Source organism: Nymphalis io, chromosome 28 (assembly GCF_905147045.1).
Source record: "Nymphalis io chromosome 28, ilAglIoxx1.1, whole genome shotgun sequence".
NCBI lineage: Eukaryota > Metazoa > Arthropoda > Insecta > Lepidoptera > Nymphalidae > Nymphalis > Nymphalis io.
Window position 1 is genome coordinate 2,199,752 of NC_065915.1, and position 25,204 is coordinate 2,224,955.

At 33.9% G+C, this 25,204-nt stretch overlaps 1 protein-coding gene across 1 annotated transcript in view; it reads right to left on the minus strand.

Moving 5' to 3' along the window:
* Window positions 1-1,562: 1,562 nt before the first annotated feature.
* LOC126779012 (homeobox protein invected-like) overlaps window positions 1,563-25,204 on the minus strand; it is a 68,410-nt gene continuing 44,768 nt past the window's right edge. Inside the window, exon 4 of the mRNA XM_050502763.1 lies at window positions 1,563-1,612. Coding sequence (XP_050358720.1) covers window positions 1,563-1,612 — 50 coding nt within the window. The remainder of the gene's footprint in view (window positions 1,613-25,204) is intronic.

Below are 25,204 nucleotides of genomic sequence, written 5' to 3' on the forward strand. Positions count from 1 at the left end.
CTTTAAGTGTCTCTGTGTTTAACTCAATATGCAATTCTCTATATAACATAGATAAAAATCTCATAAAAAGCATTACCAATTATATCGATATTATAAATTAAGATATTTTAAATATAAAAAAAAAACAAAACTGTAAGAAAATCTAATAACCAATTAAGCGTTTTTTTTCTAGGTTTTTTTTTTTTTTTTTATAGAATAGGAAGGCGGACGAGCATATGGGCCACCTGATGGTAAGTGGTCACCAACGCTCTTAGACATTAGCATTGTAAGAAATGTCAACCATCGCTTACATATCCAATGCGCCACCAACCTTGGGAACTAAGATTTTATGTCCCTTGTGCCTGTAATTACACTGGCTCACTCACCCTTCAAACCGGAACACAACAATATCAAGTATTGCTGTTTTGCGGTAGAATATCTGATGAGTGGGTGGTACCTACCCAGACGAGCTTGCACAAAGCACTACCACCAGTAAAAGCCAGCTGGTAGGGCTCAGTTAGGTTGGTGGCCAATTGGCGTAAGAATGGTTAATATTTCTTACATCACCAATTTCTATGGTGGTGAGTTACCATCAGGTTGCTCATTTGCCCGTCTACCTATCTATGACATAACAAAAACAATCGTTCCAATAACTTTTTGAGTATTTTTTTTCTTGAACATTTAGTATTTACGCATTACTAATCTGGATAAAAGTTAATTGAATAAAATGCAACAAAACCATGCTTAGTATCGACCCCGTCTTGCTCATTAATAAAAAATATCCTAATTTACCTCTTCTATTACAAATTAATTCATTATTTTCATCATTAATCGATAATATTTTTATATTAGTCATTAATTTGCAAATTGACATGATATTTAATGATTTTACTTTTTAAATGATTCTAATTTGAATACAAAAACCTTTGAAAAATTGTTATATATTCCAATTTAATGTCATTCTTATGTAATTTAAAAACACGTGGATTCGAATTGTAATGAAAACTTTGTTAATGCACAAACATTTCTTCAATTCATGATACGGAACTATAAACGATAGAGTGACTCCACATTTTTACGTTTAACTATACAATGATTGATGAGCCAGGGTCAATGGCCTTTAGTTTTTTTTTATCTGGAGACAGTTTTTTCCTTTGCCCATTATAGGTGCTTAATTTGACGTTTTTTTCGAGTCACGCTTTACGCTTCTATGAGTTAAAAAACCATTGACTTTAGCGGCTAAAAGTTTTGTTAAAAAAAATGTATCATAAAAAAGTATTTTTAAAATGTGTTAATCGTTTTATGAATAATTATTTATTGAATTATGCCCAATTAATTAAGTCAGAAATCGAAATGTAAATATTAAAAAAATAACATTTAGGCATAGATAACATAACATACATCCAGACATTAATATAATAATACTTACCCATTATTTTCTATAATCTATATAAATTAATCGAGACAAAAACAGATATTATAAGCGAATACTATTTATACATATTTAAATATTTATGGTAAATATTTAAAAAAACTTTTTTTTAATCCATAATATAACTGTCACGTGATATTAAAAAATTAATTCATTGTGTCTCACGTTGTGTCCCTGAGCGGGTCCCGTACTTACTTCGTCCTGTAACAAAAGAAAAAAAACATCTTTAATATATTTAATTAGAAAGTCGAACGAAAAACATATAAAAAATACTTTATCCAAGTACAATTATGGATTTCCATTTACATGACTTAATTAAAAAGTTACCACCGGTTCCGTTATGTAGATTCTACCGATAGGAACCGGCAAGAAACTCACTACTTAACAATCATCATTTACATTTTTATAGGAATCAATTGTTGCCACGTAGGATTATAACAGCTAGCCCTGGAAAAGTACCACCGAGTGGGTGGTACTCTTTCAGTGGGCTAGCTGGAATCACTTATCCTACCGCTAAGCAACAATAATTAGCACTTGTTGTTTAATAAATAAGTGATCTTATGTATTTACAGGCACAAGACATATATCATTTAAGTTACTAAGGTTAGTGTCACATTAGCGATAAGAGCGGTGATCACATTGTCTACCAATTTTAAATTAAAAAAGATCCATTGAGACAGGAGAAAATTATTGTAAAGCGAATACAAGACAAAATAGAATTCACAGCTTTTAGAGATTGGTTTGCAAATGTACAGCAGACGGGCTGTTTGCTTAGTATGTATTATACAGGGGTGTCGCTGTTGTCTAGGGTGGCCACAAGGGGGACACGTCGGGGACGACTGCCCCTAATGTGGGCATTTTGAAACCCTCTCGACTAATTAAAACTAAACTAGAAATGATTAAATTACCGACACTTAAAATAATTTGTTTCATAGTACTGTACATAAGGCTTGGTGTAAATAATAATAATAATGTCCTCCAGACCGATTTCAGCCACGGCGGCCAATCTCGAGAGAGATTAGCCAACTACGCAGGAGATATTATAGGGCACAAGTGTGTGCGCAAACACAGGCGCACTCTCTATTCCCTAACTCTCATAATCCGATGGGACGGCAATCCGACACGACCGGAAAGAGTTCAGGCGCAGGACCAACGGCTTTAAGTGCTTTCCGAGGCACGGGAGTGTACACACTTCCAACTTCCAGACTCCGGGCTGGTACTGAGAATTTTACCGACAGAAAAACCCAATAACTTTTTATTTTATTATATAACATGTTTTAAATGAAGGTTGCAAGTTCAAATCCAGATCAATATATTAATACATCATGTGCTCGGTGAAGTAAGACCTGCACGTATGAAGACCACACCGTCCAATCATTGGACCAAAAAAAAAACATCTACAGGCTGTTATGTTTTGTTTACTTTTATTATATACAGACATTTTGAAGTTACAGAAAGAATATGTGAATAATCAAACATTTGATCCCGAAAGCTATATCCTGACCACTGAGCTTAAAATAACTCGTTTGAAACGCGCCCGTATCACGTTATATAATGTCTTAATTAGTGTATACGTGGGTGGCCCGTGACGTCACCGATCCGGTTACAATGATAACAAACATACATATAATATAGCCGTGATATCATTGGAATGTTGAAATGATTTAAATATCTGTAATATCATTGAGATGGAAGGCTTTAGTGCTTAATTTTTTCTTTTTTTAAATCGTATTTGTTTAAAACCGTTTTGGTTATAATAATAATAATAATATCCTGTGACATGATTCACACACGGCCATCTAATCCTAAACTAAGTACAGCTCGTACGATGGAAACCAGACAACTGATATACTACATATACTAATTTTCTTTTGTAAATACAAACTTATATAGATAATTACACCCAGTCTCGGGACAAACAGACATGTTCATGCACACAAATGTCTGTCCTGGGTGGGAATCGAACCCACAACCTTCGGCGTGAAAGGCAAGTAGCTACCAACCACGCCAACCGGCTTATCAATCCCTCCAAGAAGAGAGTACTCAGCCCAGCAGTGGGACATTTAAAGGTTGTTACTTTAACTTACTAAGTTTATTTTATTGTTCTGGGCAGTATATTTCCACTAGCTAAAGATAAGGATTTAAATTTTCATGTCTAAGCTTTAATTAGCTAAGATTTTATTGGCGGATATCACAAAAATATTATTCTGTTATTGTGTATTGTCTATGATCGTAAAATATGAGATAAATAAAAAATATCCCGCCGAGTTTCTACCGCCGGTTCTTCCCCGGCTCTTTATTTCTAAACCGGTGGTAGATAACCCATCAATGAGTCAGTAACGCTTATATATTGAATAAAGATTTTTTTACTTATATATATAAAATAAATTGATGTTACAAATTTCAGCTTTCAAGACTTAATTGTTCTGTTTGGCCGTTGATGGTCAGAACAAACGATTTTGTTATTATAGATAATGTATGTTAAAGAAATATTTTTATTTTATTTAGTGTAAGCCTTATTAGTTATATAGTTTTGCTGGTAGGGCTTTGGGTAATCTCGTCTGGGTAGCTACCACCCACTTATCAGATATTCTACCGCAAAACGGTAGTAATTGATATTATTGTGTTTGAAGGATGAACGAGACAGTGTAATTACAATGTGATGTGATGTAAGCGATGGTTAACATTTCTTACAATGCCAATGTCTATGGGCATTGGTGACCACTTACCATCAGGTGGCCCGTAGGCTCGTCCAAATATACTATAAAAAATAAAGAATTAGTTATCGTCCGCGACTTTGCGTGATAGGAAGATTTTAGGTGTAAAAAAGAAGCACACGATCCTTAGCTTACAAGATTATGGTATTAGGAAAGCTATTAGTATAATTATAGTAACACCGGATTAGTGCCTAGTGCTACAGACCCGGAGAGCCTGGGTTAAATTCCCAGGTCGGGCCAATAAAAAGTTATTGGGTTTTTCTGTCGGAAAATTCTCAGTAGCAGCCCTAGAGTCTAGAAGTTGAAAGTATGTACACTCCCGTGCCTCGGAAAGCACGTAAAGCCGTTGGTCCTGCGCCTGAACTCTTTCCGGTCGTGTCGGATTGCCGTCCCATCGGATTACGAGAGTTAGGATTCGAACTCATGACCATCAACACAGAAACACGTACTTCTAACCACTGTGTCACAACGTTTAACTTAATAAAATTCTAAATACAGGAACGCTCCTTAATTCAAATTTAAATTTCGAACAATAAATTTTCAAACAATAAATAAAAAAAATATATCAACAATTTTTCAAATACTTTTACGGTACACAAACAGCTGGGTCTTTTTACAAGTCAATGCCACCAACGAAGTTGTTTAATGAAGACATTTTGCTCCGATACAACTAATAACTGTTTAAATGATAAAGAACCTAATACGCTACGCAATGAAATATAAGTTCTATGTTGTACGTATAAGGTTGAATTTGGTATAGACGTCATTTGAAATCAATATTTAATTTTAAATGTCTTATTCGATTCTCGTTCTTATCTACAATCGAATTTTATCTGTATTCCCTTTGAATAAGATTAATTTTCCATTATTTTAAAACGTAGTACTTTATTACTGAGAAATATAAACTTTATTTCACAAGCACTAAGATACAAATTAATATTTTTATTAAAAGGGATTATAAAGTTTTCTGTTAATTATCGTCACGGCAAAATGTTCTTTATTCGTTTAACCTTAAAAGCTATTTTCGTTTGTTCCAGGTTTGATTAATTAAAAATTATTAATAAAATCAGCAATTAAGGAGTATTTATGTAGATATGGTTTATAGGGTCTATTAAGGATCAAAGGCGGTTACGGAAGCCGATGTTCAGTTGAAGGTATTTCCGGTGAGTGTACATTAAAAAACAATAGTTTGAAAAAGAATTGCAATGATTCGCCAGTCTTAAAAACTAACGCAGATGGATGGCAGAACGGCTTTACGTGCTTTCCAAGGCACGGAATTATAACACTCTGAACGTGATAACTCCTTATTGAGCTACTAAGATTTCTTCAACAGGGAACATGTAATTTATTCTACCGCAAAAAATAGTTCTTACTATTGCTGTGTTTTTTACAGGTAAGTGGTTTTATTGATAAAAGTTGTCACCACCGCACATAGACCAATCTTAACCATCCAAGAATATTAAACATCCCTTACATCGCCAATGCATCACCAACCTTGGGAACTAAGATGTTATGTCCTTTATGTCCAAAACATAACCCAACAATATTGTATAATTATTTGTATTGTTGTTCGGTTGTAGAATTTGTGATAAATAGACAGCTGCTGCATAAAAAATATCAATTTTAAATCTTAAAACAAGGAATAAAAGTACTCCGCATACTAAACCGTTAAAGCCTAATCAAAATCAATACATCATCCGAGATTATAATTCATTATTTAATGTATCAATACAAGAATCAAGATATTATGCAAATAAATTGACAGCTAGGCATAATAAATTAAGCCATTGTGACGTTTATTATTTTATTACCTGTGCCGACTAATGAGCGGCCATATTGGTTTATAAATTTGGTTAGCGCGTAAATATTTATGTTAATTTAGTCACATATAAGTAGAATAAATAACGAAATGTACATTTTTTAAATTATTTAATTTATTTACGAAAATATTTGAAGCGTAACAAAGTAGTAAAAAATGTCGGTATGTTTAAGTTACTTTTTAAACGAAGCTGCAGAATTATTTTATAATAAAATAACGTATAAAATATATAAAAAGGTTAATTGTAATATACTCTAAGCCTATAACATTAACATCTTTATCGATGATCGTGGGTTCAAACCCGGGCAAGCACCACCGAATTTTCATGTGCTTAATTTGTGATTATAATTCATCTCGTGCTTGACGGTGAAGGAAAACATCGTGAGGAAACCTGCATGTGTCTGATTTAACTGAAATTCTGCCACATGTGTATTGCACCAACCCGCATTGGAGCAGCGTGGTGGAATAAGTTCCAAACCTTCTCCTCAAAAAGGGAGAGGAGGCCTTAGCCCAGCAGTGGGACATTCACAGGCTGTTACAGTTACTATAACATTATTTAATTTAACAGACTTATATATCATTGTAAAGAATAGTTATATACGTATTTATTGATTTTTAATAATGGACACTTCTTGGTTTGAAATCTTTATAAATACATTTTGTCATTGACCGTAATAACAATAGCAATTCGTTATACGATAAGGCATACGGATATATTGTACTTGCTAAAAAAAGAGAAATATATTCAATGTAAACTGGTGCTAGAGCCTTGTGCAAGCTCGTCTGGGCAAGTACCACCCACTCATCAGATATTCTACCGCAAAACAGCAGTGCTTGATATTGTTGTGTTCCGGATTGATGAGTGTGTGAGCCAGTGAAATTACAGGCACAAGGGACATAACATCTTAGTTCCCAAGGTTGGTGGCGCATTGGTGATGTAAGCGATGGTTAACATTTCTTACAAAGCCAATGTCTATGGGCGTTGGTGACCTCTTATCAGGTGGCCCATATGCTCGTCCACCTACGTTTTCTTTAAAAAAACATGTATCCTTAGGATGTTTTAAGCAAGTGATAATTTATAAAGACAGATTAAGCACATTTTTGTTTATTGTCTTATCAACAAGGTGGCCATATGGGCTCGTCCGCTTACCTATTCTATAAAAAAAATACATCTGTTTTTTAACAGGTTGCCAATTTAAGACAAGAAAAAAAAGAAAAAAAAAGTATCGATAATAACGAAAACGTTTGTTACATCATTCAACGTAACATAACAGCAGCACTGTACGGTTTACCCAAACTGGTAGGTTTACCAAAAATAAAAATAGTTTTTTTTATAACACAGACACATTATTGAAAGTCGGTAAAAAATTCGCATCAGTATACTTAATGAGGCTTAATTAATCAATCCAAATGCTTAGCCGATACCGATGGAATTCTTCGTAAATAATCATTCGAATAACGCATGGAATGCGCGGGCGCAGGCTTTGATGCGCACCGGTCGTTACTTTAAATAATTATTGTATCAATTATTACTGTTTTGATTGAGTATATATTTAAAATAGTTAACTTTAAATGAGCAAATTTTACTGTGTTAATTAAGAAACTTATATATTACTACGCTTTCACGGCTGGAATCTATGTGGATGAAACTTAAGATGAAATTATTTAATGCAGTTCGTAATTTTTTAAGTTCGAAATACGATAACCAGTGTGTATGTTTATAAAAAAAAGAGAGCTTTTATAGCGTTTTCGAAAATTCATCACCCAAGTTGGTGAAATTGGGGATGAAATATTGTATAGAGGTTCGACTTTTTTCAAGTTTTAATATTCGGTAGGATTGTGAGAATAATTTCCAATGGGATCTAGAATCATATAATAATAATAATAATATCCTAGGACATTTTTTATACACGGCCATATGATACCAAGACATCTGATATACTACATATACTACTTTTCTTTTGTAAATACATACTTATATAGATAATTACACCCAAACTCAGCACAAACAGACATGTTCCTGCACAAAAATATCTGTTCTGGGTGGGAATCGAACCCACAACCTTCGGCGTGAAAGGCAAGCATTCACCAACCACGCCAACCGGCTCGTCAAATTTTTATTTATTGCAAATATAATTAAAGTCACATCTATGAATGTCTGTGGCAAGGAGATCTTCCAATTTGAAGAAGACTTGTCTTATCAATCAATGTACATACTGATGGACCACGATATGTACATTGGTTGGTCACATCAGACATGCAGGTTACGTCTTAAGCTCATGATAAGTTCTCTGGTTAAAATCTTCGTTTAAGATTCACAATATATTACTTTTTATTGGATGGAGGGATTTGAGATGGCCATGTGTGAAAAATGCACAGGATATTATTATTATTATATATTAAATATAAAGCTAGCAAACTGCAAAGCGCTTCTTATATAACAATATTACATATTAAAACTTCTCCGAAATGTGTTGCATCTTCTGGTATAGGTTTTATCTACATTGGTTTAGTAGTTTTTAGATACATACATATAAAAGTCGTTTTAGTTAACGTTCTATTCGTAACAAATGTGCGATAAAAATGCATTGCCTGTACCTAAATACATCTGAAAGTCTGAAAATATCTCAACCGAAGTACCCACAGTGTGTACTGGCGCCTAAATCTCATACAAATGTAGGCCTGGGTGGCCGACCACCCAGGGAGGGCGAAGACATAGAGTCGGTTATATATAGAAACATATTATTTAATTATATATTATATTATTAAACAAGTACCAGACATGATAAAAAGCTAAGTTTCTTTATTGCTGTAGTGTTTCGACAATCAATGTTACATGTTCAATATTATAAATGCGAAAGTAGTTTGTCTGTTACGTTTTCAATGATAAACTGAACCGATTTTGATGAAATTTGTATTGAACCCCAAAGAGAACCACAGGCTATTTTTTTAACGTATAATACCTGACCATCCCTCCAATATGTAAGCGAAGCCGCGAGCGAGAATAATATAAATACGATCTGCTTGTTTGTATATGTATAACTCGATTGCTATGTGTCAAATATTGTTTCATATGTTTTTACTAATATTGCATACAGTAATAATAATGTAAGTAATGTCCTCCAGATTGATTTCGGCCACGGAGGCCAATCTCAAGAGAGATTAGCCACCTACGCAGGAGATATTATAGTGCACGAGTGTGTGCGCAAACACAGGTGCGCTGTCTATTCCCTAACTCTCATAATCCGATGGGATGGCAATCCGACACGACCGGAAAGAGTTCAGGCGCAGGACCAACGGCTTTACGTGCTTTTTGGCACGGGAATATAACGTGTAATAATAGCATGTTGTATGTATGTATGTATGTATGTATTTAATATATTTTTGCACAAAAATAAAATATATTAAAAATATATTTAAATTCCATTCCAGAAAGTTTGCAAAGTTAGAAATAAAGTTCGCAATTAAAGTTCACTGGTTTATATATTGCTTTTTTAAAACTCTATACATACATACGCATATACATATATAATATATACAAGGAGTATGAAATTAAAATAACTGAAATTTTTTAAACATGTCGCTTTATGAAAACGCTCTAACATAATTTTTTTTAAAATTACTTATTCGGTTTAGAATGCGTTAAGCATTAAGTTTAAGCCATTTGTGCAAAATATTATTAAATATATACTTAAGTGATACAGACAACAGATACGTTATAAATATATAATAAAAATATGTCCAAGTAAATAGTTTAGACGTATTTTTTATACAATTTATTAACTTACTGTATATCTTTTTTTTTTTTTGTATGTTTTAATTCAATTGTAATATAGTTTTTGTAAAAACTTATTTATATATTTTTTTCTGTAAAATAAAAATTATTCTTTTGAATTGTTTTTTGTAAATAATGATTTTCTTGTAGTTATTTAAAATAAGTTATTATAAGTTTTTATTCAACTCTTATTGTGTGAGTCAAATATTAAATGTCAATTTTAAAATTAAACGATTGAGCTGAAATATTGAATTTTAATAAATTAAAAATATTTCTTGGTGTAATTCGACTCCAAGTATTCCGAACCACGCGTCGTACGCTGTCACCAAAACATTTCCAAGTTAGAGCTACAACTCAGGCTGATGTTAAACATTGAAATAAGCACCTTATACTTAACAATTACAGCTCAAATTTGCATATCATACCATCACTCAACCACACTTGAGTCTAAATTATTACAATTGAAAATGAACTTTATATAAATAAATTTAATGTTTATTTTTAATTGAGTCAATTTTCGAACGAACATTTTGAAAAAAGGAACTCGCTTTCGAGAAATGATTATAGGAAGTACGTATTTCTTAACATCATTGATATAAGAATCAAATTTGCATAACAATGAATTGAGAGGTAATTATAAATTGAACTTTATTACAATTAAATAAGGTTCAATAAATAATCGATAGATTTTGATAAATTTGTTAATGTTTTGAGGAATTTGTTTGGACATGTTATTGTTGTAATATATGCCTTATTGATAAATAGGTAAGGGTGTATTTTGTTCGGGATTAATTATTCTATTTGCGGGTCGTGTTTGTGTGAAGTAATTGAGTTGTCTTCCGTTTATGTTTTTTTTTTGTATGTCTGTCTGGCTCGCGGTGATCTCGCGTTTAGTATTAATGATTTTTTAGATCTTTACGAGTCTTGATAAATCCTTTTTTGGTATATCTAAGGTTATAAATTTAATTGCACACTATAATGGCTCGAAAGAGGTTTTATGAACATACTCACACATGCATATATTAATCTTAGAACACATTTTAAATGTATATTTTTATATCGTATTGAACGGTCGAGAATGACATATTATTTTCTTTGTCTGAACAAGGCAAAGGTATTACACCATACAGCCTCTTCAATGTTTTATTATACAAATTATATCTTAAGAGATTCGTCGGTTTGAAAACAACATTTTATTTGCCATAATGTGTTAAAATTTATTGCGTGAAATATTTCATTCAGTATTTCATATAAACTTGATATAATGGTACGTTAAAGTTGAGCTCAATAGCCCAGTGGTACAAAAGTCGCGGTTCAATCCCGGTCATCGAAATCATACTTGAGTTACTGACAAATGTACCGAAAATGCATATTTTTAACTTCATTCCGAAATTGGAACTCGAGCAATTCAATGATGATGCAAGCAGTTTTGGTTTCAAGAGCTATTTTAGGTACGAGAGTGTAACTGAGTTTTATTTAACTTAAATTAGTGACTGCCGTATATAGAACAGAACTTTGTTCGTTATCGCGAGGAAACCCGTGTGATGACATCCTGCTAAATGTATAACTCCAATATTGTGTCAGCTTGGTGAAATCAAACTAAAATATTTTTATTCAAATTTACTTTTACAAATATTGTCAAGTGATACCGGTTCGGAATGCGGATTCTACCGAGAACAGCCGGCAAGAAACTCGGTTATTATTTCTTTTTTTAAAACAAATTTGTATACATTACACTTAGTTAGTTCACACGCTTATAACACGCTTAAACTTCGCGGAAATGAAAATCTATATTGTTGTACAAACCGCATCAAAAATTATCCTGTTAGTTAGCATGTTAATAAAGTTATATGTTAATAAGCAGTAACAGAACAAACACACACGAAGTGGTTTTTTTTTTAAATATTTATTTCAGTCTTTATTTATACATTGTTGCCTCGTTAGTGGTTTGATATAACACTGCTGAGCTTGAGGTCCTGGGTTCAAATCCCAGGACCTCAAACTGTAAAAAGGTATTGTGTTTTTTTCTCGAAGATTCTCAGCAGTCTGTAAGTTGAAAGCGTACACACCCGTACCTCGGAAAGCACGCAAAGCCGTTCGTGCAGCGTCTCATTTGTGTTTACACACATACTTGTGTAATTTGTATATCACTACATATTATAAAACAAAGTCCCCCGGCCGCGTCCGTCTGTATGGACGCGATAAACCCAAAAATTACCGAATCGATTTTCATACGGTTTTCACCAATTGACAGAGTGACTCATGAGGAAGATTTATGTGTATAATACATTTATATATAAATTGTCTAAAATATGACAATAATTGTTGATGTGTCGGAAAAAAATCAAGCCGACTGGACTTCACTGGCGTGACTAATATGTATTATGATACAAACGATTTATTTTAACCTTTATTATATCCGTGCGAAGCCGGGACGCGTAGCTAGTTACAGGAATAGCCTGTAAATGTCCCACTGCTGGGTGCTGCTAAGGCCTCCTTTCCCTTTTGAGGTGGTTTGGAGCTTATTCCACCACGCTACTCCAACGCGGGTTGGTAGAATATACATGTGCCAGAATTTCAATGAAATTAGACACATCCAGGTTTCCTCACGATGTTTTCCTTCACCGTCAAGCACGAGATGAATTATAAACACAAATTAAGCACATGGAAATTCAGTGGTCCTTGCCCGGGTTTGAACACACGATCATCGGTTAAGATTCACGCGTTCTTACCACTGGGCCATCTCGGCTATTATAATGTTATAGGCTTAGAGTATATTAAAATTACCCTTTTTATATATTTTATTAGTTATATATTAAGATTCACACGTTCTAACCACTACGCCATCTCGGCTTTTTTTTTCTCGGTTAGTTAGTAACATATATTATCGTTGTAGTCCACAATTTTCTCTCCTAACGACATTTATCGCCACTGTTGTCTGTATATACTAAAGTTGAGTATATATAACGACTGAATGACATACACAGCCCCAACCACTAGCTGGGGCTAGCATAATGAAAATTTGCAAACGGTTTCCAGTAAGGTAGCACTAAGGACGGATTTTTGAAAATTGATGCCTTAGGGTTATGGGGGATAAATTTGTGTGAAAATCCATCATTTTTGAAAGAATGAAAATTGGTATTTAGCTGTTCTGAATTTTAACGCGAGTAAAGCCGCACGTAAGCTGCTAGTTACACGATAAATTAATAATTAAATTCATTAATAATAATGACGTAAATAATCATAGTGATTATACCTACTATTTTTAATTTTTTTTTTTTTTATAGAATAGGAAGGCGGACGAGCATATGGGCCACCTGATGGTAAGTGGTCACCAACGCTCTTAGACATTGGCATTGTAAGAAATGTCAACCATCGCTTACATATCCAATGCGCCACCAACCTTGGGAACTAAGATTTTATGTCCCTTGTGCCTGTAATTACACTGGCTCACTCACCCTTCAAACCGGAACACAACAATATCAAGTATTGCTGTTTTGCGGTAGAATATCTGATGAGTGGGTGGTACCTACCCAGACGAGCTTGCACAAAGCCCTACCACCAGTAGGTATTTAAATGTAATAATGTTAAATTAAAAATATAATTATTATAAAATATTACTCTTTTGCATGATATAGGCAGACGAGCAAGTGGGCTGCCTGATGGTGGTCACCACCGCCCATAGATATTGGGAATGTAACAATAACCATCCCTTACGTCGTCAATGCGCCACCTTGGGAACTAAGATGTTATGTCCCTTGTGCCTGTAGTTAGCTACTCATCCCTTAAATGTCAAATAACAGTACTAAGTGTTCTTAGCGGTAGAATATCTGATGAGTAAGTGGTACCCAGACGGGCTTGCACGAAGCCCTATTGAGTACACGCCTGTTTGTTTTAGAACTAATTAACTTTTTTGTAAGAGCCTGAGAATGTCCCACTGCTGGGCTAAGGCCTCCTCTCCCTTTTGGAGGAGAATTTTAGAGTGGCAGAATTTCAGTGAATTTAGACACATGCAGGTTTCCTCACGATGTTTTCCTTCACCGTCAAGCACGAGATGATTTATAAACACAAATTAAGCACATGAAAATTCAGTGGTGCTTGCCCGGGTTTGAACACAAGATTATCGGTTAAGATTCACGCGTTCTTACCACTGGACCATCTCGGCTTTATTTACTAATTAACTAATGATATATAAATAATACACGTATGTAATAAATAATATATTTTTTTTATAGAATAGGAAGGCGGACGAGCCTATGGGCCACCTGATAGTAAGTGGTCACCAAACGCCCTTAGACATTGGCATTTTAAGAAATGTCAACCATCGCTTACATCGCCAATGCGCCACCAACCTTGGGAACTAAGACTTCATGTCCCTTGTGCCTGTAATTACACTGGCTCACTCACCCTTCAAACCGGAACACAATAATATAATTACAATAATAATATTCTTATTAATTAAATTACTTAGTTTTATTTAAGCTAAATTCTAATTGTTTGTGTTACTAATCGACATTTTGACTTTGAAGCTTCAAAACTTTAATCTGTCATATAATCCCGGCTACCATGATTCATAATACCACCCAAAGAGTTGAACGTTCGCGGTCTCGTTCTTTCGTATAGCGCTGTCTCGGTCGCACGTTTTTTTTTTCTACCTCCATTGAAGAGTTGGCTGTCAAAATAAGGATTATAAAAGCGTTTGGACTGTTTCATGCGATATTACGAATTTATACGTTGAAGTGTTTATATTATATTTACATAAATAAACGATCATATACATATATACTTAATATATAACAAAATATTTGATGAAATCATAAGGATTTCTCTTATGAATTACATATTTTAAAAATAAAATGTTTGTTTTTTTTTTTTTAAATAAATATATAGATTGATTATTCAGTTGATGGTGATGTTCTGATCTTGGATCACGGTGACCCTTCAAATGGAGAACAGCCAACTACACAGGAGTAATTAAAGAGTTCGAGCGTGTGATGGCAGACACTCTCCATTCCCTTGCTCTCATAATTCACTACAACCGGTGAGCTCACAAAAACGGTGCTTTGCAAGCAAACAAATCTTTACCGGCCCGACCAGAGGCTTGAACGAAAAACCTCTGCGATATCTGTTCCGAATTATATATAACTCTTACTGAATTTCATCTAATGGTTGCATAACACCATCCAAGATGGTATTTAGAAAAAAGAAACGTAAAGAACGTTGTGAGTGATGACTTAATTTTTCGAACCACCGCAGTGTAATGTAACCGGAGACGCACAGGCGCAAGGGATATGAGCTCTAAGTTTCTTGCCGGTGCTTTAGTAGAATCTACATTTCGATAACGGCGCCCTGCAATCTATTCAATAATGTTTGTAAGAGTCTACTTGACGTTTATTTATTATTTAGATTTTGAAAAAAAAAAATGTTTTTTTTTTTCATGTCAGTTCTGAACTTTTGTAACCCTTCATTTGATTACTTGTAAAATGAGGATTTAAGAGTTATTTTAAGTAATTTCATTGTAACTTTAAATGTCACATATTAAAGTAAAATAAATGTACAATTTTATATCTAACATACCGTCCTCCAACGTAGAAAATAAAATCACTAAAAACAATATTCACAGTGCGCCTGCGCCTGTACTTTAAAAAAAAAACATTCGGGTGATATATGTTATCAAGACAGATGACATCTGATACTGCTATTATAGTTTGTTTTTAATATTAATTGCGCAAGGCAAGGGGAATTATATATAAGTTGTAACTAGCCTTAACGCGCGGGTTCACGTGATTTTGACATTAATTAATTGAAAAAAAAAATATTGCATCAGTTATTTGTGTTAAAATTATGAGAATCATGTTGGTGGATAATCAACTGCGCAAGATTACAGCCCAAAAACTCATACCCAGATTTATCCCCACTCTTATAATCAGATGGGTCGGCATCGTGAAAATAATCACTGAAACAGTTCAGGCACAGTATCCGTGCTAACCGAAGCACGGGAGTGGGAATATACAATATCCATGATACTACTGCGAGTGCTTTTTTTTATAAATTATTTTGAATGTTTTCTTTTTTGACAATAAAAAAACACACACCCCCCCTTAATGTGACTATTAAATAGATCTCTAGACATTTGTAAGGCTATTCGAGTTAGCAGTCTTAAATCAATAAAAAGCTAATACTTATAAATTATTATATTAATTGTTCTATTTTTAAAAATTGTATACGTTTCGATTATAGTATAGCTAGTAAGAACATAATTCAAGATCACGGCTGAACACGGTCGTGAAATTTCAGTGATATGCGAGAATGACTATAATAATTATAACATTAAAAGGATACACGGGTCAAAATAGCGTATCACAAGTCTTTCAACATTACTCAAGTGAGATACTGGAGAATCAATAACACCCCGTAAACTCACAAAGGATTTGAACTACGTCACTACGTCATCTCTGCTGAAGACAGTTCAATGGCTTACCTAATAATATACTATAATTTTTTTTACTTATAATTTATTAAACCAGTTTTTTTCTTACAAAGCTATCTATTTAGGTCATTAATAACCAATAATACAAATTCCAAGTGAATACATATTATATATCGATAAAAACGACAATCCCGTTTATATGTCAAAGAAAGCCGCCATTTTTACTTTAATTTGACAGCTGTCAAAATAGCTATTTACCCGCCGTGATTGATGGCTTCTTATCGCTTCGTTTACAGAATTGGAACTTACAATTTCATATCTTTACTTGAAAGTATTATAATTGGTAAAAAAAAAAGAATTGATTCTGAAAATCATTAACTTGATTTTTATTTATCTAAAAAATATTTTTAAGCATAACTAATATTATAAACGCGAAATTGAATTTGAAATTGAATTCGATTGTTATGCTTTCACATCAAAACTAACCGAGCGATCATTGTGAAATTTTGCATACACATTGTAATAAGGTATATCTTCTACACCTCTTACCTTACACGTGGATGAAGCCACGATCAGAAATAAGTACTTAAACACAAAAATAATTATGATGAACCATGACTCACACGCATATTAAGCGTGATGATGTTATTCCAGAAATCTTTGCGTAAGTGATACGACATTTCAACTCAAACGCATCAATGACACTTCCATATAACAATACGAACAATCTATTCCTATGACAGGAATGAAATATAAACAAATATTATATACACATATTCCACGCCTCCAGACCTCCATAGTCCAATGTTCTAGAGGTGCTGAAGACCGCATCAAATGGAGACACATAGCGGGGGCTACATTAGCCAAAAACGATGCGTCATCGTCAACCACGACCACTCTGTCAAGAGCGAACGACTGATGAGATATTCCACGCGATTTGCTAATGGCTATATTATACACAAATAGATCGCGATTAATATATATCTTTTTATAATACAACACTATTCTAAATAACCAATTATGTGAAATTTAATTTGACTTCCAAAGTTCCGATATCAACGTCACCGACAATGAATTTAGATTATTTTAAATCTCGATCAATGACGTCATAACAGTTCAAGGACATCGTTGTTTATTTGTCTTTACTTCTACGCTTAGACTTGGCTGCACTTTAAATTATTTTGACAGGAATATTGCACACTTACGCAAATTGTTATAACACACATCTAAACAAGCGGCGCAATTTGCAACGCACACTTGTTAACAAGGAACATTTAAAAAAAAAAGATATTTTAATATCTCGTTATAAAACCTTTACGATCGAGACCTTAACGGCTATTGACTAATTTTTATAATCTTTCAATTCAAAACGATGCTTAATGACGAAATTAAGTAAAGCCACTATTACGAAATTAGTATGTAACTTGTAATTTAATGTAATTGGCTTTGATATTGATACGCGGGTTTGAAGCAAAAATACCGTCTTCTAAAGACAGCTTTTAGCCCACAGTAGTTGATACTGGTGGGTAATCATAGACAATTATATTTAACTAGCCGTAATCCGCCCACGGACAATTTAAAAATCGAAAACAAACGGGTTCCGCTTCGCGCCAACTTTTAATTTGTTGACAACACCAACTGCCTATCAATTAACGGTAAATAAATGATAAAAGAACACAGAACAAGAACAAATTTGTCTACACATTAATGGGAAATAAAACGACACCCGTCTCCAATACGAACTATAATGGCCCCTATTTCACAGACATTAAGTCAAAAATAACCGAGTACTTTTACAGAAATAACTGTCGCATAAATACGTTCGCGACAGCATTAGTTCTACTAATCACGTATTAAAATTCATCCGAAATTAACTAAACTCGACTCCGTGAATTGGAACTGTGGAATTGACAGCTGCAGTTGGCGCCAAATTCGCTGTCAGTTTGACAGTCCTGTATGATTTACGCGGCAAAAGCCGGGATAAAATAAATACGCGACCATTAAGCAGAGAGGAATAAAAAGTGATGTGAATTAATAAAATTTAATATGGCCGACCACACATCACGATGCTCTCGGATTGAAGTCGGGATTGTTTTCATTTCTGTTAATATTGTTTAGACTTCCTGAAGAATGTTTAGAGTTTGTTATTTTTAATCTGTTTGTTAATCGCTTCGCTTTCTCGAGTGTTTAAAAAAGGAACAAGGGATTGCTTCTAACTTTTTTAATCGATAGACGAAGGTTCTTTCCGTGCTTTGACAAATCGTCATTGTTGATATTTTTAGGGCAATTCTACACTGTTAACTCGATAAGTTAAAACTTGATTGAAAGCCCTAATGGTGGCATTAATATAAACTTCGTTAGATAAATGGTTCCCTATCGTGACTATTTCGTCTTATCAATCTTAATCGTTTCGTCTCGAAGCGATTCAACAGATTATAAAATGACATTTTATTTTTTAATTTATAGTAGCGTCCGGCAACATGATTATAAATTTATGGTTGTCGTAAACGCTAAATTTCTAGTGATTTTTTTATTGCCTTTTATTACTAATGGGATTTATTTGAACACGCATTATATATAGCAAAGGCATGTGACGTAATGCCATTAAAAAAATGTGTATCTAATCATAATTTTTTGTGCCAATTAGCTAGCAAATTAATAATTACAGACTATAAATATTAACTCACGTTCGATATTTAAATATATACCGAGAAATGTAAATAATAATTCAAATAAGTACTTATGGTAAGCAATTTTTTTCATACGACGATTAAAAGCCACAGATAATTTAGAATAAGGTTTTAGCTTCAGATAGTATAATTACACACGATAAACATATTAGCATTTTGTTAAATAAAATTATTTCTATTCAAATAGAACCATGATGGCTCAGTGGTTAAAATATGTGAATCTTAACCGATGATGAGGAGTTAAGGCCAGGTAAAACCTATAAATTTTTACGTGCTTTATTTGCGTTGGTAATTCATCTCGTGCTCGGCGTTGAATGAAAACATGGTGAGCAAACCCGCATATGTCGATACACATTAGCTCTACACCTTTTCGTCAAAAGGAGAGGATGTTTTAAGCCTGTATTGGGACGCTTACTTTACTTTAACGGTCTTACTTATACAGATTGTTTAGCGGGTGATAAGTTAAACAATGCTGTGTCTTCTTCTTTCGAATGTCAAATCAATAATGACAGAAAGAGAGAAATCAGGTAGTTAGTATTTTATTCCATTTATATTTGGTCCTGGCGTTGTTGAATTGCTTTCGCGAATATATTAGTTATAATGTTTTACTAAAGTAAAGCTATTCTGTAAGAACAAACTCACTCGCCGCGGAAAACTGTCGTGAAATGTCAGTAAGTGACATGCGACTTTGACCATTATAATTATAACATTTCAAGAACACACGCATCAAAATAGTATATCACCATAAGACGGTTGTCAACATTTCACGACTGAGTAATTATTTTATTTCTTATAGGTACTTCAGGTCGGTTTTTGAATTGAGGATTTGTGTAGTCCACACTTATTTGTTACTGTGTTTTTAAGAATAGTAGCAATATCGATTAAGGAATCTACCAACATTCCTATAAACCCCTCCAAATAAGCGTAAAGCTTGTGTGGGGACAACAGTAGCCCAAGGGGTAAGGATCGAACCTGCGACTTACATCGGTAGGCGGCCCAAGCCATTGCGCTCTTAACGTGTCATACTTTGATTACTTAAATGTTTTTTTTTAAACATATATTTCACTTTATGGTTGAACTTTATGTGTCTGGGTACACCCAACAAATTTTTTTTTTTATAGAATAGTAAGGCGGACGAATTTATGGGCCACCTGATGGTAAGTGGTCACCAAATGTCCTTAGACATTGGCATTGTAAGAAATGTCAACCATCGCTTACATAGCCAATGCGCCACCAACCTTGGGAACTAAGATTTTATGTCCCTTGTGCCTGTAATTACACTGGCTCACTCACCCTTCAAACCGGAACACAACAATATCAATTGCTGTTTTGCGGTAGAATATCTGATGAGTGGGTGGTACCTACCCAGGCGAGCTTGCACAAAGCCCTACCACCAGTAATTCTACCACCAAACAGCAATAATTATTGTTGTGTTCCGGTTTGAATAGTAATTAAGTAACTACAGGCACAAGGGACATAACATCCTAGTTCTCAAAGTTGGTGGCGCATTGACAGGAATGGTTAATATTTCTTTCGGTACTTAAGGGCGTTGGTGTCCAATTCGCTGGTCCTTCTATTTTAAATAAATTTCAAATAACGCAAGAAGTGTTACAAAAAAATATATTATATATTCGAGATGTCATCCGCGAAAAATAAATAATGTATTTTATTTTATAAATGATCTTGTCGTTTGTTTGGCTTTTGATTGATAACGACAATTATTCATTTCCCGGAACTTATAAATTACTTTTAGGAATCCGTTGTGATGACGAAATGACAAGGTTCTACCTTTGTGTTATATAACAAATATCTAATAGCAACATTATTAATGTCAAATATTTGTCTGAATGTTTATCACGCTGATGAAATCGAGAAGATGGATATTATAAATATTTAACTTGGCGGTAGGGCTTCGTGCATACCTTGGTAGGTACCACTCATTAGATATCTACCACCATTATAATATATAATGTTTGTTTAAAGTTTAAAACTACTGGTCACTGAATAATATTTTGTTCACTAAACTCTCTGTATAATAAAAACGGTCTTGTTTTGGGTGTTAGATTACCAATCTTACACATTAATATAGTAAACGGAACCTAATATTGAAAGAACAATTCAAGATTATTATAATTTATAAAGCTAATAGATTAAGTTACACTGCTTGTAGTTATTTGGCTTTCTCGAAGATTCTTGTGGTGAAAATTATGCAATCAAAAGCCACTGGGAGATCTGAGATTTCTATATATATATATGTGTACATAAGGTCCGCTAGACCGATTTCGGCCACGGCGGCCAATCTCAAGAGAGATTAGCCACCTACGCAGGAGATATTATAGTGCACGAGTGTGTGCGCAAACACAGGTGCACTCTCTATTCCCTAACTCTCATAATCCGATGGGACGGCAATCCGATATGACCGGAAAGAGTTCGAGAGACCAACGGCTTTACGTGCTTTCCGAGGCACGGGAGTGTACACACTTCCAACTTCCAGACCACGGGCTGCTACTGAGATTTTTATGAATGAAAAACCTTTTAACTTATTATTGGCCCGACACGGGAATTGACATTTGACAATTGAAACCCAGGACCTCCGGGTCAGCGGCCTATATCTTGACACTAGACCAACGAGGCAGTTAAATTACATAATACGTGTACATATTATGTAATTGACATTACATTTGTTATTATTATATGCTTTTATATGGTATATATGTGGTATTTTGGATATCCTACCGCAATACAACAGTATTGTTGTGTTCCGATTTGAACGGTCATTCAGTATAACTACAGGCATAAGGTTCCTAGTTCCCAAGGTCGGTGGTTCGTTGGCGATGTAAATGGTGGTAAATATTTCTTACAACGCCAATGTCTATTGGCTGTGGTGACCATTTACCACAAAAAATTTCGTTATACCAAAACAAAATCAATCATTTCTTTCTTTTAGACTATGTATTATATATACATTATATACTTTAAAATGGCGGATTTTGAAATATTTCCGTCGTAAGCTGGATTCGAAGTGGTTTTGCTAGTATTATAATAAAACAAAGATAACGTACGTTTTGTGTATATAAATAAAAAGTGTTAAAATCGCATACAATAAATCATACTAAAGTTACAACGCGTGGGCGGACCCCACAGGAGATAACGTTGTCAATAAACTGACTATAAATGGTGTTAAAAATGTAATCTTGCGTAATCACACCATTTATAAAAATAATAATATTACTCTTTGGTTGGTTGGTAGATACTCGCCTTTCACACCGAAGGTTGTGGTTTCGATTCCCAGCCAGGATAGACATTTGTGTGCATGAACATGTCTGTTTGTCCTGAATCTGGATGTAATTATCTATACAAGTATGTATTTACAAAAGAAAAGTTGTATACGTAGTATATCAATTGTCTGGTTTCCATCGTACGTGCTCTGCTTAGTTCGGGATCAGATGGCCGTGTGTGAATAATGTCCCAGGATATTAAGTATTAAAAAATAACGTTATTTTATTATATATTAGATATACAAGAGATAACTATCCGTTTGATATTACGCTATATATATATATATATATTATTCTAAGCACTGTGTATAATAAAAAAGTACATTCGACAAGTCCAAGTATTTACATGATATATACCACATGTTTTGTTACGAGCTGGTACCATTTGTCTCCAACAATATCTGGTGATAGGACTTGCTAGTGTACCGGCTCATTGCAAGATCCTGAAATCCTGGGTTCAAAGGCAAATCTATCTAAAGTTAGGTTTTTGGTTTGCCTGAACTCTTTCTGGTCGTGTCCGATTTGCCAGTGAGGGAATAGAGAGTCCATCTGTTGCGCAATCCTGTGCTGTGACCGAAATCATCAATACATGACTTATTAGAACTTAATATTACTTTTAAATCTTCTATTACGATTTCTATTAAAATATCTAGAATATAAAAAAGGATGTTTATCTTACAACTGATTATAATAATTGTTTTCTAATATAAAATAATCAACGTATATAAATGTTCCACATAACGGCTGAGGGCTCTTACCCTTGGGGTTTTTATATTATAATATTTAAAAAAATCTACTGTTTTGTATAAAATAATTACATATGTAACTAGGATAAGAACGTAACGATAACGTTACTAAATTAAAACGTTACATATATATTGTAGAAACGTTTCAACAGATTTGACTTCGAAATAGATAGAACCCGAAGTATTTCTCCAAAACATACCTAAGACGGTGAGTTTCATATTTATGTAATAAAAATTCTATTTATTTTATTGTCTCGATCGCAGCGCCTCCTGTCGGTTCCAATCTAGACAACACGGACTCACAACACAGAAAATGTCACCAAAATCGGTCCAGCCGTTTCCGGAGTTCAGTGACGAATGATTTCATCTTATCATCATATCTTAACTTTTATGCTAATATTATAAATGCGAAAGTAATTCTATCTACGCTTTCAAGGCTAAATTACTGAACCGATTTTGATAAAATTTTATATGAAGCAAGCTTGAACCCCAAGGACCTTTCCCCCTAAAACGCGGGTGAAACCACGGGCGATTACTATTTAATATAAATTTTCATAGTGTTTTGTTAACACGGTACCTCTGCGTGTGCTGTCGGTTGATATCAACATCCGAAGTGAAGTGGGAGTATGTCTGGGATCGGATCGTTCATCCGTCGATTTATCCGAACGGACTCGCTTAACATACGTATGTTTTGACAAATTCATTTTGCGTCCGCCATACTGGTAATTATATATCGAACTAGGGTTGCCATTGTTGAAAAATATATTTAAAAATATTAAGAAATTGTCGATGCAAGTTGCAGCACAAATTAAGGACTGTAATTAATTACAATGGCTTCTCACCCTTCAAACCGTAACGCAACAGTACTAAGTACTATTTAGCGATACAATCATGGCTAATATAAACGCAAGAAAAAAGTAAAAAAATATTAAAAAATACAGACTTTTTTATATTTAATTTCGTTTAAAACTGTATCCAATTATATAATACATACATGAAAACAATACATAACAATATACACAGGGTTGTGTAAGCACAAACTTGAAACTCATCGCAGAAAACGGTCATAAAATGTCAGAAAGTGATACGCGACATTGACCATAATTATTATAACATTACAAGAACACGCGCATCAAAATAGTATATCACCATACGATTGCTTACATTTCACGGGTGAACGATGAATTGTATTCTTGCAGAATAACAATAATAGTAAGACTGTGAAAAGAGAGCCGTGATAGTCCAGTGGTTAGGAGACGAGAATCTTAACCAAAAATTTAAGGTCAAGCTTGCCAATCACCATTCTTTTTCTCTTGCTTTTCAAATCATCTCGTACTCGGCGGATGTGGATAACATCGTGAGGATGAAACTTAGCACCTTAGTCTACAATATATAAATAAATTTAAACATTACGAACAAACAAATTTGAATCACTTCTGTTGAATTTACTGTGTATTAATTTAGCGGAGTCATTTTGTTAATTATTAACTGCAATTAAACAAATAATAGTGTAATAAAAAAAATATTTTTTTGCATGTGACAACCCTAGCCGCCCTCTGGGTGGCCCGTGCATCTTACACCGTGGCAGCAAAACAAAACTAAGAAATGAGAGAGCGAGACGGAACATGACGTTACAGCTATTTCGCTCTAACATTAATATTTTTTACTATATTTTATATGATTTTTTTTCTGCGTATGAGTTTACGCTTATTATTTTTTTAATTAAAGATGGGCCACCTGCTGGTAAGTGGTCACCACCGCCCATAGACATTGGCATTGTAAGAAATGTTAACCATCGCTTACATCACCAATGTGCCACCAAACTTGGAAACTAAGATATGTCCCTTGTGCCTGTAATTTTTTTCTTACCTTTTATACAAATAGATAGATACACCCCAAAAACAAAAGAAAACAAGCGTAAAAATACAAACAGCTTTCAACATCCCCTTAAAAATATCAGCGGGGTGACTAATGACCCGGAATGAATTTCGTTTATCTACAACCAGCACTGAGCTTAATCAATTCCGGTACAGCAGTACATTGATATAGTATTTTATTGCGGGCTCCTCATTGATGGTGTTTCACAAGATTAATAGACTGAGAAATAGGGGTGTGGATAGGTAGATAAAGGCTCGCTTTTTACATTTTAGGGTACCGTATTCAAATAGGGGTATTTTTACGATTTTCACTATGTACCATGCATTACATACATAAGAATATATCAATTGAAATGAATTTTCAAACCTCTTTTTATAACTTTTTTTCTGTTTTATTTTGAAGTTTATAACATTTATCCTTAAAGTAAATATATTAAATGAACTTATGGCATTATGGTACT